Source organism: Lipophrys pholis (genome assembly GCF_963383615.2).
Source record: "Lipophrys pholis genome assembly, chromosome: 20".
NCBI lineage: Eukaryota > Metazoa > Chordata > Actinopteri > Blenniiformes > Blenniidae > Lipophrys > Lipophrys pholis.
The window spans coordinates 18,931,814-18,947,483 of record NC_137648.1 but is presented as its reverse complement, the minus strand read 5'-3'; the positions used below and the strand labels follow the sequence as shown (position 1 = coordinate 18,947,483).

General features: G+C 42.4%; 1 protein-coding gene across 2 annotated transcripts in view; it reads right to left on the bottom strand.

Moving 5' to 3' along the window:
• Positions 1–7,654: 7,654 nt before the first annotated feature.
• itgb1a (integrin, beta 1a) overlaps positions 7,655–15,670 on the bottom strand; it is a 29,710-nt gene continuing 21,694 nt past the window's right edge. Inside the window, exons 9-17 of one of the 2 annotated variants that reach the window (XM_080489404.1) lie at positions 14,676–14,765; positions 13,821–13,961; positions 13,540–13,742; positions 12,701–12,939; positions 12,370–12,592; positions 11,027–11,262; positions 9,398–9,564; positions 8,169–8,246; positions 7,714–7,843 (exon numbers count right to left, since the gene is read on the bottom strand). In XM_080489404.1, coding sequence (XP_080345530.1) covers positions 8,169–8,246; positions 9,398–9,564; positions 11,027–11,262; positions 12,370–12,592; positions 12,701–12,939; positions 13,540–13,742; positions 13,821–13,961; positions 14,676–14,765 — 1,377 coding nt within the window. In that variant the 3' untranslated portion in view covers positions 7,714–7,843. Of the gene's footprint in view, positions 7,844–8,168; positions 8,247–9,397; positions 9,565–11,026; positions 11,263–12,369; positions 12,593–12,700; positions 12,940–13,539; positions 13,743–13,820; positions 13,962–14,675; positions 14,766–15,670 lie in introns of both variants that reach the window. The other variant, XM_080489405.1, reaches the window with a different exon arrangement.

The following is a 15,670-nucleotide window of genomic DNA, read 5'->3' as shown; positions in this document are numbered from 1 at the left end:
TTTCAAAACACGCTTTAATGACTTCATGTTGGGAAAACAAGTCCTTCTGTGCATCGGCAATCCATTCCTGGTCAGAAATGTCAGTGTGTTCACTTCAGAAGCACAACAAATCTTCCCATGGGCCACAGCTACGACTGCAACGGTGAGCTAATTGACCTGCAAGAAAACATTGGACTGAATGTCGTCACACTGAGTCAGTGTGACGCCATCACCTCCTGGACCAAGACAGTTACTGCAGCTAATTTCCCCTCCGCCGAAGAAGATGAGGCGCTTCACATTCCGACGATGTTTGGTTCAACCTACCGTTGTGGATCTGCAATCTCCACGATGAACGAGGGGAGGAACCTGATGATAAGAACATAACCCTATCTCTAACGCTAACAAAAGGATTACAAAGAAAAATCAATCAAATACAGAACAAAATGACAGTTTCAGTTGGGAATCACTTGTCGAATAATAACTAAATATCAAATCAAAAATTCACAGCATAACTGTAAATGCACTGCTAAAAGTTACTAATGACCTTCTAATGGCCTCAGATAGAGGTCTTCTATCTGTTTTAGTTCTTCTGGACCTTAGTGCCGCATTTGATACTGTCGATCATAACATACTTTTAAGGAGATTAGAAGATGCCGTCGGCATTAAAAACTTAGCCTTAAACTGGTTTAAATCATATTTATCTGACCGGTTTCAATTTGTTCATGTAAATAACAAATCTTCAATGCATGAACGGGTCCGGTGTGGAGTACCACAAGGCTCCGTCCTCGGACCGATATTGTTTAATCTCTATATGTTACCACTCGGAAATATTATTAGGAAACACAACATTAACTTTCATTGTTATGCAGATGATACTCAGCTATATTTATCAATTAAAGCCAATCAGGCCGACCAACTTGTTAAACTAGAGTCCTGCCTCAGGGACGTTAAGTCCTGGATGTCTATCAACTTCTTAATGCTCAACACATCCAAGACTGAGGTTCTAATCCTAGGTCCTAAAAAGCTCAGGGATTACTTTTCAGACAGTCTGATTAGGTTAGATAATATTACCTTAACCTCTAGATTACCTTAACCTCTAACAGTGATATTAGGAACCTGGGTGTTATTTTTGATCAGGATCTGTCCTTTATTTCCCATGTTAAACATGTCTCCAGGACAGCCTTCTTCCATCTAAGGAATATTGCAAAAATTAGAAACTTCTTGTCCTTCAAAGATGCAGAAAAAATTATTCATGCCTTTGTGACTTCAAGATTAGATTATTGTAACTCCCTAATGTCAGGATGTCCAAACTCCTCTGTTAGGACCTTACAGCTAGTGCAGAACGCTGCTGCACGTTTACTAACCAGAACTGGAAGAAGAGAGCACATCTCCCCAGTCTTAGCATCCTTACACTGGCTTCCAATTAAATCTAGAATAGAATTCAAGATCCTTCTGATCACATATAAAACTCTTCATCAGAAGGCTCCGTCCTATATCGAGAAACTTCTCGAAGTTTATCACCCTCCACGAGCCCTTCGCTCTGAGGATGCAGGACTGTTGGTAATCCCTAAAGTCCATAAAAGTAAAACAGGAGGCAGGAGCTTCAGCCATATGGCTCCTTTACTCTGGAATCAACTACCAGCCTCGGTCCGAAAGGCCGACACCATTAGTTTATTTAAGAGTAGACTAAAAACCTTTCTCTTTGATAAAGCTTATCCTTAGGAATAAAATAGGAATAAAATAGGACCACTAAGTTGAGCTGCTATAGGCCTAGACTGCTGAGGGGATTTTCTCTCTCCCGTTAAAGGGAGTAACTCTACATTTGGAGGTTCTGTTTCTTGTCTTTCTTTCTTTCTTTCTCTCTGTGTAACAACATTACTGTAGCCACCAGATACTGCCGCCATCTTTTTTCTCCCTGACAGGAGGAGAGCAGGATCCAGGGGATCAGACCCAAGACTCACAGAGTGGAGTTACGACGGTCCTACTACCCGACCCCACCACAGCACCGGGACCCCACCCCAACGGCACGGCCCTTAAACTCCAGACTGAGATTGGTTCATCATCAGACCAACGCTCATCATAGACTTTTCTTAGTATTTGTACTTATCTGGCCTGTCTGCCACTCTCTCTCTCCCTCTTCTTTTCCTCTGTCTCCCTGTCCTATCCCATGTACTTCTCCCCCCCAACCGGTCAAGGCGGATGGCCGTCCTTCCAGAGTCTAGGGTCCGCCCCACGGTTTCTTCCTGAAGAGGGAGTTCTTCTGAACTTCTCTCCATGCGAGGGAGTTTTTCCTGGCCACTGTTGCTTGTTACACCTGCTTACTTTGGAAGGGTTTAGTTGGGTCCTGTTGTACTCTATCATTGTAAGAGCGCTTTGAGATGTTTTGTTGATGTGATTTAGCGCTTTACAAATAAAATTGAATTGAATTGAACTGTGAACTATTTTACGTCGTAAACTCTTTTTGAACACAGAGAATTACACCTTTTCAGCTCATCATTAAGTCCATTCCATAACCTCACTCCCAAAACTGACACACATCTATGTTTAACATTTGTTTTTACATTACAGGTTTCAAACATTAACACCCCCCTTAAATTATAAATTGCCTTTCTTACTTAGTTTGTAGTTTTGAATATTATGGTATTATTATGTGTAGACTGACCAACCTCAATAAATGGACCTTGGAGTCATTGAAAAAAAAATCTTTGTGGCCCTTTAAGGTTTGTATTTTAGTACTCCTGCTATGTAGGGGTACTTTAATATTTGTATTTGAGCACCCCTGCTATATAGGGGTACTTTAATATTTGTATTTTAGTACCCCTGCTATGTGGGGGTACTTAAATATTTGTATTTGAGCGCCCCTGCTATATAGGGGTACTTTAATATTTGTATTTGAGCACCCCTGCTATATAGGGGTACTTTAATATTTGTATTTGAGCACCCCTGCTATATAGGGGTACTTTAATATTTGTATTTGAGCACCCCTGCTAGGGTTTGATTTCTTGTCATTCAAGCATCAGGGTGAGTGTGTGGAATGTGAGCCGTCCTCTCTGGAGAAGCCCTGTGGAGTGAGATCCATTAATATATGGGAGGAAATAAGGTGACGCTCTTCCCCTGAACAGGGGGAGTAAAAAGACAGTTGGGTTTTTCTTTTTCTCGCTTCAGCAGAGGGAGCCTGTTCTGCCGGAAGTGGCTGGATTTTGACTCCAGCCTGAGCTTCCTGGCCTCATTTGTCAGGACTGTGTTCTCTTCCTCCATTTTCTTGAGCTTCTCGAAGAAAGCTTGGTTGAGCGCCTCTTTGCCTTGTAACTTCTTCCTGAGAGCTCTTATGGTCCACTTAGACATCTGCAGTTCCATCATGAGGTCCTCTGGCTCATGGCCGAGCTTCTGCTGCAGATTTGCAATGAGGTCATTTTGCTTCTGGAGCTGGTCCGTCACCTTGGCCAACGTGGCGCATTTCTGCAGCAACCTCTTGTGGAGAGTGCGCTTCTTCCCGATGGTGAGATGATTCTTCGCACCGCCGGGTGTGGTCAGGCGATTGCATTTCTTTTTGAACCAGTTAAGTTCCTCTTGTGCACATTGTACCAGTGTGACGTGAGACTTGATCTGCTCTTCTTTTTCCATGAGAGCGTTCTCAACCACCACCGTCAGGGACTCCTGGTGTTTGAGCGACTCCTTAAGGTCCGCCACTTGATCGTTGCATTCCGTGAGATCTGCCTTCAGTTCCTCCTCACGCTGCACCGCCTTGGCCTTATAGTTCGTCAAATGGTCATACATACAGGTCTTCTCCAGCTCACCCCGTTTTAGCAGATCACTGTACTCCTTCGCCTCGATCTTGACCGACTGGTAATTTGCCGTGACCTTGCCTAGCGATAATTCCATTCCCTTGATATCATCGAGCAGACTGTTGTTTCGTAGCGTCAGCTCATCAATAGCAACCTGAGCTTTACGCAAGTCTTCCTCAGTGTGTTTTTGGTGCCGTTCCATAGAGGCCTTCTCCAGAGTGAGGCCCCTTTCCTTGATCTCTATGTCCTTGATCTGGGCCCGCAGGCAGACCACGTCCTCCGCACTAAAGGAGCTACTGGGCCCTCCAGCTCTGCGTTCATGCACTTCCAGTTCCTTTGTTGCGACTTCCAGTTTGTTGGTCAGCTCTTCACACTCCAACTCCATCTTGATGACCTTCTCATACTGCTCATTTCTATCTGCCGTCACTGTGTTGTTGGTCGTCGTCAGTGTCTCAGCTTGTTTCTGGCATTTTGCCAGTTGATCCTTAACCATCCGATATTGCAACATAACAGTGTTCAACTGAAGCTCGACCTTCTGCTCCTCTAGCAGTTTTGTCCTGAGTTCTGAAATGCACTCCAACTGCGTGCTCAGCTTTGCTTTGGTGCTGTCCAGCTCTGCTTTGGTATTCTCATGGGAGGAGCTTTCCTCACACAGTTTCTTCTCCAGCTCCTCAAGATATTTCATTTGTTGCCCATCAATTCCACCCAGTTGATGTGCTGATTGTTCCATCTCCAACATCACTTTTTTTAACTTGCTATACTCCAAATTGATATGTTTCAAGTTGTTTTCTCTCTGATGGTTGATGGTCTTCAGCGTTTCACTTTGTTGGGTCATTTTCATCAATTTTAATGTCAGAGTTGCCGTTTCCGTATCCAACTTGTTTTTGGATTCACCCAGCTGTCTATCTAGCTCTTCGACTCTAATCCTTAAGGAATTATTCTCATCCTTGACTTTCAAGATGTCCCTCTCTGTGTTTTTGAGCTGCGTCGCAATGCGGGCAGCCTCAGCCTTCTCTGTTTTTGCGGCCTGCTCCCATTTCCTCGAGGCTTCAACCACTTGTTTCAGTTCATTGTATTCATGCAATATCCTCCTCTCATTACACTGGGCTCTTTTGAGCTGCCTCTGGAGCACTGCAACATCGGGGGCCGATGGAGGAGCATCGGCAGACATTGTCTCTGGCTTTTTTTCCATAATGTGTTCTACAGAGCAAAAAACTCCCAAAAACCTAAATAACTGTCCAGGGAGACTTAGTCACAGAGGTTTGTGTAAAAAATAAAGATCAAGGTTTTAGGTCAGGTGCGTCCGTATAGTGTGTTGACTCGAGTATCAACAACTGAAAACTACAAGCAGACTTTGGGCTCACTCAGTTTTCCCATGCTTTAATAACAACATCAAAGGTTTCATCACTTTGATGACAACCCAGCTTTCATCATACTTTCAAGTGAGTGATGACATCATGCTTTAATGATGACATCACAGCTTTCATCATATTTTCACGAGTCACTAGAATTTTCAATTAGCTTTGATGTTGCCATGACAACCCGTGATCAAATTTTTGAGTGAACGTCTTTTATTCTTGTGTCTAGTGGCAAGGCGCGAAGATTACCCTTTCATTTTATTAATTACCAGTGGCGGCTGGTAGTAAATTTCTTAGTTTGAGCCAAAGTTAACTTTATTTAAATAAAGTGTGTTTATAAACCACATTACAACAATCTTGCATTTTTTTAGATTGAGAGAGGCCCCCCAGTGATGAAAGTTATTGTACTTTTAAACAGCTCGTGAATAGAAAGCATAATATATTTTCATGTTGGGCCACTCGTTGGTGCTGTTGGTTGTTTTTGTAATGAAACCACACACACATGCAGCAGAAAACAAAACGATATAAACAATAACAATGGGAGTACACAGACTTTTGTATGGACAGAAGTTGGATTGTTATTACTGTGACTATCAAAATTAAAGTACCAAGTCCCAGGAGAATATGGACTGGGAGTCATGACACCACGGAGGAAAATATTGTTCTGATTGGCCCTACTGAGCATGTGCAGAAGAACAATGTCTTATGGCCGCATGTGCCGCAGCAGTGTTTGTGCAGTCTACATGAAGACGGAGTCGGAGCATTCTCCAAGTGTAGTGTTTTGCCCCCATTTTCCTAAAGTTCTACCTTAGGAGCCATTCCCCCCCCCCCAAAAAAGTTGCGTTTTCAGAGGACACAACAAAAGTTTCCACTTGAAATTTACTCAGACCACAGTGAGTGATATGTCAGTAGCACAGAGGAAAGTTTTTGTTCTTTATAAAATAAATAACTCTTGACACAGCATTGGGAGAGAACACAGTATTGAACTGAAAGGCACTTTGCAAACAATACCGTAAAAAGCTGCAGCGTGGAACTTGACAGGCATTCAGGTGAGGACAAATCAAACCGTCCAGACGTCGGCGTGGCGTCTCAACAAGCGCACTTATTTTAGGGCTAGAGAAACATTAAAAGCAGCACAGCGGCCTCAAACAGTTCATGAGAGGCTGACAGAAAGATTACTCTTTTTTTTTGGGGTGTATTTAACACAGGAGAGAACCTGAGAACGAGCAAAAAGGCTTTTAAAGTCCGTCGTAACTTTGCATCAGATCAACACATTCCCATCTATTCAGTTTTAACCCGTGGCATACGATCCATTTCAATGATGGCGTATCAAACTCGCAATAGTTTCCTTCAAGAAAGATGAACGGCACTCGGTACGAGTACAGTTCAAAACTACATTTACAACCACTGCTTGATCAAATACAGCTTTCATCAGTAACTGGAAAGTGGGAAAGCTACTTTTTAAACAATGGTTTATTCCTCTTTCACTCTGATATTTGGTACAGGAGCGTGTCAATAATGTAGATGTCATTGAGAAGTTGATTGTCTTGTGACTTTTTACTACAGGAAACAGATTTTTATGTCATCAAACTAAATTATGTCCTGAAAACTGCATTGTGTGTCATGAAAACTACTTTTATGTCATGGAAACTGAATTTTACATCCTAAAAATTGCTTTTTATGTCATGAAAACTGACTTTTGAGTCCAGAAAATTGCTTAAATTTAAAATATATATATATATATATATATATATATAAATTTATGTCCTGAAAACTGGTTTATACATAATGAAAACTGCTTTTTATGTCATGAAAACTAACTTTTGTGTGATGAAAACAATTGTTTTTCTCAAACAGTGTGCAAAAATCATTAAACCTTCGTTTCATCAGGCTTAATTATTAATGTAAATTAAGTACACTTTCATATAAAAGAGCTTTCCGAGTTACCAGCTACATGAATGCACCATTAAATCCTTCAATATTCCTCTTAGAGCAGTTATGTTTTGTATGAATACATGCGCATACACAGACAGACACCCACACAGTGGGTACGGAAAGTATTCAGACCCCCTTAAATTTGTGACTCTCGTTAAAGTGCAGCCATTGGTGAAAATCATTCCAAAAAATTTGTTTTTCTGTCAATATATGGTGCTGCATGTACGTCAATGAGGAAAAAACCCAAAACATAAATATTAGAAAATGATTGCAATATAACAAAAAGTGGAAATCATAAGGGGCCCTGAACACTTTCCGGAGCCACGCAGAAATAACGTGTCGACAGTTCACCACCTCATGGAGTCAGTGCACAGAGAGAGATGAGGACAGAAGCCAAAGAGTGTGTGTGTGTGTGTATATATATAGTATATCCATAGTGTCCACATAGTGTAGCTTAAAAAAAAAAAAAGTAATTCCTCTGCGCATGTCAGTCCAGTGGCAGGGGGGAAAAAAAAATAAGAAAAAGAAACGCACGCCATCATTTCATCATAGTATATACACATACCGTACGCTGTACATCTAAAATACAAGAAATGCGTATAAATTGAAAAGTGTTAGTAAAAACAAGTGACGCAGTGGCCGGGCGTTGCGATGAGAAAGCGAGTGGCGTGCTCCTACAGTGACTTCATACGGTGGAGAGTTCATGGGACGTGGCCCCCGTCATTTGCCCTCGTACTTGGGGTTGACCACGGTTGTGACGGCACTCTTGTAGATGGGATTTTCGCCCTGGAAGGCAACGGAGATCAAAAGTGAAGCTCTGGAAGTTTTCATAAAACACTCTTTGTTAGCGAGTCGCACACACGAGAAAAAAACCAAAACCCAAAACAGGTTACAGTCAAAATCCAGCATGGCGGCTATCTGGACGTTCTCTGGATCACTGCAAGCGGCCATGCCTCGCGACAACACGTCAAACCTCAGAGCGGCTTCCAGGTTTATTCCCCCTGTGTCATGCAGTCTGTTCCACAGGCGAAGTCAAGAGGAAAATAAAGTGGAGTCGGGACACACGCGTGCAGGGAACAAAAGCAAAGTGGAAAGGAGAGGGAATACAAACTTAAAGAGAAGTGGCTTTGCGTCCATAGTTTGGGTTCTGGAACTGATTGATTGGACTCTTGTAAATGGGGTTTTCTTGCTACGGGTGGAGACGGAGGACAGGAAGTTCAGCAGGGACACAAACGAGAGAAGAGGTGGAGAAAATAAATAAATAAATAAATAAGGCAGCGGAAAGAGGTGAAAAGCATGAATCTTCATGTTGGATCATGATTAAAAAAATAAATGTGGGAATACAGTTTAATATGAGTTCTCTATACTTAACAGTAACTAAATTGAGTCAGTTTTAAAACAATAAAATATCACCACATCAGGTTAATTCTTGCCCTTCAGATTGGGAGGGACCGCGAGTTCGAATCCACGCATCTGTCGAGTTTGGTGAAAGTTGAAACTGAGTCATGATGTAAAACTGTTTTTTATATCATGAAACTGTGTTTTGTGCCATGAAAATGTGTTTTATGTAATGTACACTTTTCTGTGTCATGAAAACAGCTTTTTACTTAAAAAATAAAATAGATATAAAAATGTATATATTTATCTTTGTGTGTCTCAATTTTCTTTATTATTAATACTGTCATATAGTGTGCTATTTTCATTATTGTGTGTTCTATATCCTACTAAAACTGTTGTTTTGGTGCAGAACATTAAAGCATTTCACTGCACATTATACTATGTATAAATGTGGTGTGTGATGAATACATCTATTTTTCGATTATTTCCAAAGAAAACTGCACATTATCTGATAAAAACTAAACATTGTCATGGAAATCTCATTTTAAATCATGAAAACTGCTTATGTTCTGACAACTTGAGCCATTTACTCAGACACTCGAAGAGATCTGGATCCTGTGGTTGTTTGCAACTCCCACCACTAGGTGGCAGAAGGCGACAGCACATGAACGCTGTTATTCTGCCCTATTGATGTTGGCTGGCGAGGAAGTGGCGAGGGGAGGATCTGTGGCCGATTCCTTTTCAAAAAAAGAAACCCAGCTTTGCATAACATTCCCAAAAAAGTCCACGCAGCCTCCCACATTGTTCCCTCACGGATTCCGTCTGTCTGCAGAGGAAGAATCGCCTCGCTGTGACATCAGCGAGTCTGAAAATCTCATTTGCTCCTGAAAAACAACACAGAGCTTGTTGCTCCCCGGCTGGCCGGCGTGATCCGAGCCGCCCCGTCACACCTGTTTTCCACATCAAGACGCTCAGCGCTCGCCGCCGCTCCTGGAAACTCACCGTGTCCCACTTGGCGTTCATCTTCTCCTTCTCGAACTTGGCGAACTCCCGCCTGTCGTGGATGATCATCAGCAGCTTCCAGATGAGCAGGAGGGCCAGTCCGATCAGCACAATGCCGGCGACCACGCCCGCCACGATGGGGATGATGTCAGGACCGGAGGGGCAATCTGAAAGAGCGCACAAAACTTTCGTTTTCGATTTGGGTGTCCGTTCACACGACGTCACTTTGTGAAAAACGGCTCCCAGGGCGGAACTCCATCGCCGTACAAACAGCAGAAACACTGAAAATTATGTAGTTTTCACATGTTGCCCTCCATGAAAACTCCATCATTTTCAGTGTTTCTGCCGTTTCTGTGTAAAAAGGACATCGTTTTCCCCCAAAAAACGCTCAACGTTTCTGAAACCAGACCTGAGAAAATGATGCATGTTCACATAAAAGGTTGTGTAAACTGGGCCTGTAGCGCCGCATTATGTAATAATGTAATACATGTTCAATTCCTTATGGAATAATGCCGCACTTTGTAATAAAATCCTTGGACGCATTGTGTAATAACTCATTACATATCGCAGCAGTTATTACAAAATGCAGGTCAAATGAATAAATGCACTCAGTCGCGCTGACAATCTGCTTTTATTTCTTCAAAAAATAAAAATGGCCGGTGGAAATACTGATCGGATCGTAAGTTTAAAAATCTACCAGCCACAACGGCAGCTGATCTAAAAAGTTCAACCTGATTGAGAGCCCTTCATTCTACCATTGCTCTGTTGGCAAAAACAGAGTGACAAAGAATTCTAGTCCAACTGAATCTTCATTTTTTTCTCATTATTAAACATCGAAACATGTCTACGGGTAAAGGGTAACATTTATTTCATAATGCACCAGATTGTTCCATTTTCTTAAAAAAATAAAAACAGTGGAATATTTACATTTTGTTATAACTGTTGCAATATGTAACAAGTTATTACAAAATGTGACATTTTTATATGACGAGTTGAAAATGTATTAGATGACATATTGCACCATTATTACATAAAAGGCTACATTTTTTATTTTTTTTTATGTATTTGGATTTTCTACATACAAAATAAAACATACAAATATATCTATTAATCATTTTGATGACATGGAATAAAAACACGAGCATGGCACAAATATAAGTCATAATTTAGACTTATTTCCACTGTGGTCCTCTTAAAAACATTTAATAAATAAATATAAATACCTACAAAAATATGGAATAGTGACATTATAGTGAACAATTTTTATAAATTATAATATATAAGTATAAATTTAAATTTTTTTTTTTTTTGATATTTCACTGTATTTTGCAACCGAAGGTTTCATTAAAATTGGCATCATGTTGAGATTGTCGACACTTTCAGTGGTAATTATTTGGTTTTGGACATTTTCATGACTTATACTCTGAGTTACAAAAAAAAAACAACTTAACTTTAAAACTTATTCTGAGTGTATTTTCCTAGTCCGGAATTTGACCCCGACGCTCCGGCAGCTCGGTGAAAAAGTGTGGTAGAACCGTACCATTACACGGCCGTATATGAATAAACAAAAGCTCTATTTCTGTAACTCCCCCCTCTGTAATCTGCTCCGTCCACGCCCCACCGGCTTACCCAGAACGTCGACCACGTGCACCTCCGCCTCCGTGTTGTTGTTGACGGCGTAGGTGTAGTAGAACCAGCAGTCGTTGGCGTCGCGCTCCTTGCAGTGCATGACGGGGAAGGAGGCGTCGTTGGGCTGCGGCAGCTTGTCCCTCGCCTTCACCTTGATCAGGTTGAAGTCGCTGCAGTCTCGCTCGCACGTGTCCTTCTTCTCGCCGGTGCCGAATGCCCGGCACTGCACGCAGTCCCTGCAGGGGGGGGGGGGGGGGGCAGCGAGGTGAGCCACTTCAAATGTCATTCCATTTCAATTATGGGCTTTTTTTTTTTTTTTTTAAAGCAAATTTGCATATCGAACAATGTCTTTCCTTGATTATTTTTCTTTCATATTTTATGTGCCTGTTTTGTTTTTCTTAATGTAGTACTGGCTTGTAGCGCCGCATTATGTAATGATGGTGCAATATGTATGAATAATGGAAGAAATATTCAAGTCATTATGTAATAAACGCCACATTTCGTAATAATTAGCCACATTTTGTAATAAACTTTTAGAAAGTATTTTCTAATTAACTTTGCTTCCTTTAACTTTAACTTGCTTCGATAAATATCGATAATAATGTTTTTTCAATTGCAATAGTTTCTTCTTGGTTAAATAAAAAAATATATAAAAATAAACATGTTAGGTCAAAGTTTGAATTGTGTGGAGATTTGTTTGAAAAAACTGTCTTCCTCCACCTCATGTAGTGTTGGCACAATGTCTACAGCAGGGGCGGGCGCCTCACTTTCTCAAAAATCAGCACGACTATTGACAAAAATTGACTTGAGTTTTGCTCAACAAGAAATTATCACTTCACAAAAAGCAGTTTTAAAGACAATTCAAATGGGCAAGAATGAGATCATAGGAGCCATAATATTTCAGTTAAATGTGACATTGATTATACGATGAATAAAAAGAAAGAAATGTCACATTTAAAGGTTATTATGGAACTATTTTACCGGTCCGACCCGCTGGAGATGAAGTTGGTCTGCTTTTGGCCCCTCAACTAAAATGTGTTTGACACTCTTGACCCGCCTCGTGTTGCGTCTGAGCAGGAAACGCCCCTCTGATAGGAGGACACGGGAAGGAAACTCCATCCAGGAAAACAACAGGGGGAGTTTCGTGCTGTGAGTTTGTACTCAAACGGGCCAATTCAGACTCTTTGATATTCGATTTAAGACGTTACGGCGACAGATTTTGGGAGTTTTTGCGAAACGTTGACAAAATATATCCAAACATACAAACCAATAAATAAACAGATGACAATGCAGACAAAAACATAATCTTCTCGGCCATTTAGCACCAAAAATAAGCCGCTTACTTGTGTTGAGCGCAGACCCCGGGGCAGGTGGGGCAGGTTTCACACGTGGGCCCCTGGAATTTGAGGTCGGTGCACTTGCAGACGCCGCAGTCGCACGTCCCGCGGCCGTTACACAGCTGCTTGTTGCTGGCCATGCACGTGCTGTTGTCCTGAGAGCAGTCGCAGGCGCTTCCGGTCCACATGGGGTCGCAGACGCACGCTCTGCATTTGCAGTAGCCGTGGCCTGGCGGGGGAGGGGGCGGGGCACACAGAAACAAGAAGACACCGACGACAATGAGACTTCGTGCGGACGTATTCCGCGTTAAGCTTCCAGAGCGCCCGGCCTCCTCACCTCCACACAGTTTGTTCCCGGAGCGGTCGCAGTTGAAGTTGTCGCACTCGCAGTACTGGCCGCTGTACCGCTCCTCGGGGTTGTCCCTCTTCTTGCACTCGCAGTTGCCGCACACGCAGTCGCCGTTGTTGCTGCAGATGTCGGTGCCGTTGTCCTTGCGGCAATTCCGGTCCATGTCCTCCGTCGCCACGTCGTTGCTGCTGCACTCGCACCTTCGGCCCACGCGGCCATCGTTGCACCTGAGGCGCACGGATTCGCCCGTCACGTACTGAAGTGTGACGTCGGCAGAGATCTGAGGCAACGTTTACGCGGCAATGTTTACAAGTAACGGGAATAATTGTGGTGCGTTTCGCGCGTCCCGTTCGCACGACAACGGCGCTCGCAGCCACTTAAAAAGCAACTCAACTTTTCGAAAACGCTCGAAGTCCGCTTGAAAATGCAACTTTTCGGAAAATGCTCCGACATGATTTCCTTAGAAAACGAGAAAACGCTGACTTTCTTTCTGTGGAAACTCTTCGAATTCTTTGATGGACAGGTTTCCTACGACACATGCCCAACACGGTCATGGTAAATAATTGTACTCAAAACAATGAACACGCTGTGAAACAACAAAGTAAAACAGTTTAAAGGAGCTTTGATGTTTACGCCGTACTATTCGTCTTTGTGCACACAAAGGTGGTTTTATCGCATTAAAAACAGCGCCCACAGGTGGCCCTACACGGAAACTACATTGTTTTCAGCATTTCTGCCATATCCACCACCTACATATTGCAAAAAAACCCGATGCACTTTCTCTAGAAACGTTGCGTTAAAGAGGGCCTGAGAGAAGAAAGACTCACTTGCAGGCTCCACATTCGTACGTCCCGTTGCCGAAGTGGCAGAGGTCACTGTTCTTGATCCCGTCTTTGTGGCAGTCGCACTCGCAGATGAAGTTGAGGGTGATCTCCACCTCTTCAGTGAAGCCCAGGGGTTTGATCTTGATGATCTCGGGCTCGACTTTCTTGGGACACCCCTTGGATGTCACGCTGATGGTGAACGTGACCTGAGGACGAACGGATCTTACTCTGACCGCAACCGACCAACCCGCTTCGAAACAAAACACGGGTTAAAGCATTCTCACCTCGTCTCCGATGGAGATATTGGAGCACTTCCGTCCATTTTCGCCCTCGCCGACGATCCCGTTCTTACAGCGGGCGGAGTACGCTATGGTCACCACTTCTGGAAGCTTACTGTTCTCCAAGATCACCTCCGAGGAGAGAGACTGACGAAACAAGACGTGCAACACCCCTCCGTGTTAACCCAACTAAAGGCTATAGAATTAAAACAATACCCTATATATGCGATACTTGTCTTTTGATTTGTGCCAAACAAAACATGTAACTGGTTTATTTCATTAGATCCAATATCTAAAATAGGTAGTGAGGAAGGAGTCGTGAGGAAAAAGTAGTGAGGAAGACTCTCATTGATATCTGATCTGAAGACTTTATATCGTGGTTGTTTGTGTCTACCCATTAGCCACGAGCTAATTAGCCTAGCTACCACGGGCTAAAGCGGCGGGACTTCCACTTTCGGTCTGGACCAATCAATGAGTCGTGTTTCTTCTTCCCGTCCTCTCCGGTCAGTGTTTGTTTCAGGCTAGAGCGCCCCCAAACCAGCAGCTGTTGTAACTGCGTGACGTTTTCCAGGCACTCTATGCGGGGAGTGAAGCCATTTTTGATAGTAGTTGTTTGGTTAGCACTCTTTCCTTGCAGCAGGTTTGGGTCCCTTTCTTTGTGTTGGACTTTGTGATCAGTTCAGGATGGAACCTGCCTTCCTGGATTCAACCTGGGTTGGGGTCCTTTTTCACCGAGACCTCGAAGTTAGGACGCATGTCTGAGCGAAGCTTTCGGTGTTTTGGCTGCTGGGAGCTTTGATGTGGCTCAGTGTAAATAAATGATGAGTGAGAAGAGCCTGCCAAAGGCAGCAGTGTACTTACATTGTAAGCGTCTATAATGAGGTTGATTACGTTGCTGGAGTTGGCAGACAGAGTGCCCACGGCCGACTTTGGAATCAGATTCTTCAGCTCCTGAGGAGAGATGCAGAGCAACGTTTCAGAGAAATCTGTGTTCCAAAATACATCTCAGTGACTTTTTATAGGCTGTTGTCTCAGGTGAAATACACAGAAGCCTCATAAAACCAGACTAGTCGGACTGTTCCACTGCAGAGGCAAAACAACAGCTCGACAGAAGGAAATAATCAGAACTTTCCAGGGGTCCTGAACTCGGCTGGGTGTTTTTTTTTTATGCACCGAACGTTGTTTCCATTTTTGTTTTATTCGCATTCAACACTGACTTTCAAAGCTGGTCTCATCTGCAGGGTAAATAAGGCAAAACAGCCAGACGAGATAGATTTGCTAAAAAAAAACTCAAAAAAAAAAAAAAAAAGGCAGATTTACAAAAAAAAGAAAAGAAAATCAGGAAGAACCGTCAAACTGAAATTATTAAAATTAATAGTGCAGCTTTTATTCCCAAGAAAGAAAAAAAGGCAAAACAAATTGCTAGTACAGCTCAAACTGCTGTAGCAATTGGAAGACCACAGATAAATGGCTAAAGTGGGAAAATCCATAAAAACAAAAAGGGAAAAATCAATAAAATGTGGACAAAAATGTAATAAAACATATCTAAAGTGACATTGCATGTATGCAATGTCACTTTTTGTACGTATAGCAAATGCATTTATATTTTCTTAATTTCAGATAATTCAAATGTTTTGCAGCTCCAGACAATTCATATTTGTTTTTATTTGAGATGGACAATTTGCATCATACAATCGGCTGAAAAATGATTTTGATCTTTCTCCGACACATGTTGCTTGTACATGTTTTAAAGCGTGTATGTATGATTAGAAATCCTGTTTTGTCATTTATGGGAGGGGGGATACTTCTAATTATACTTAGTTATATTTGTTATTTATTCACTGTCTGGTGAAAGA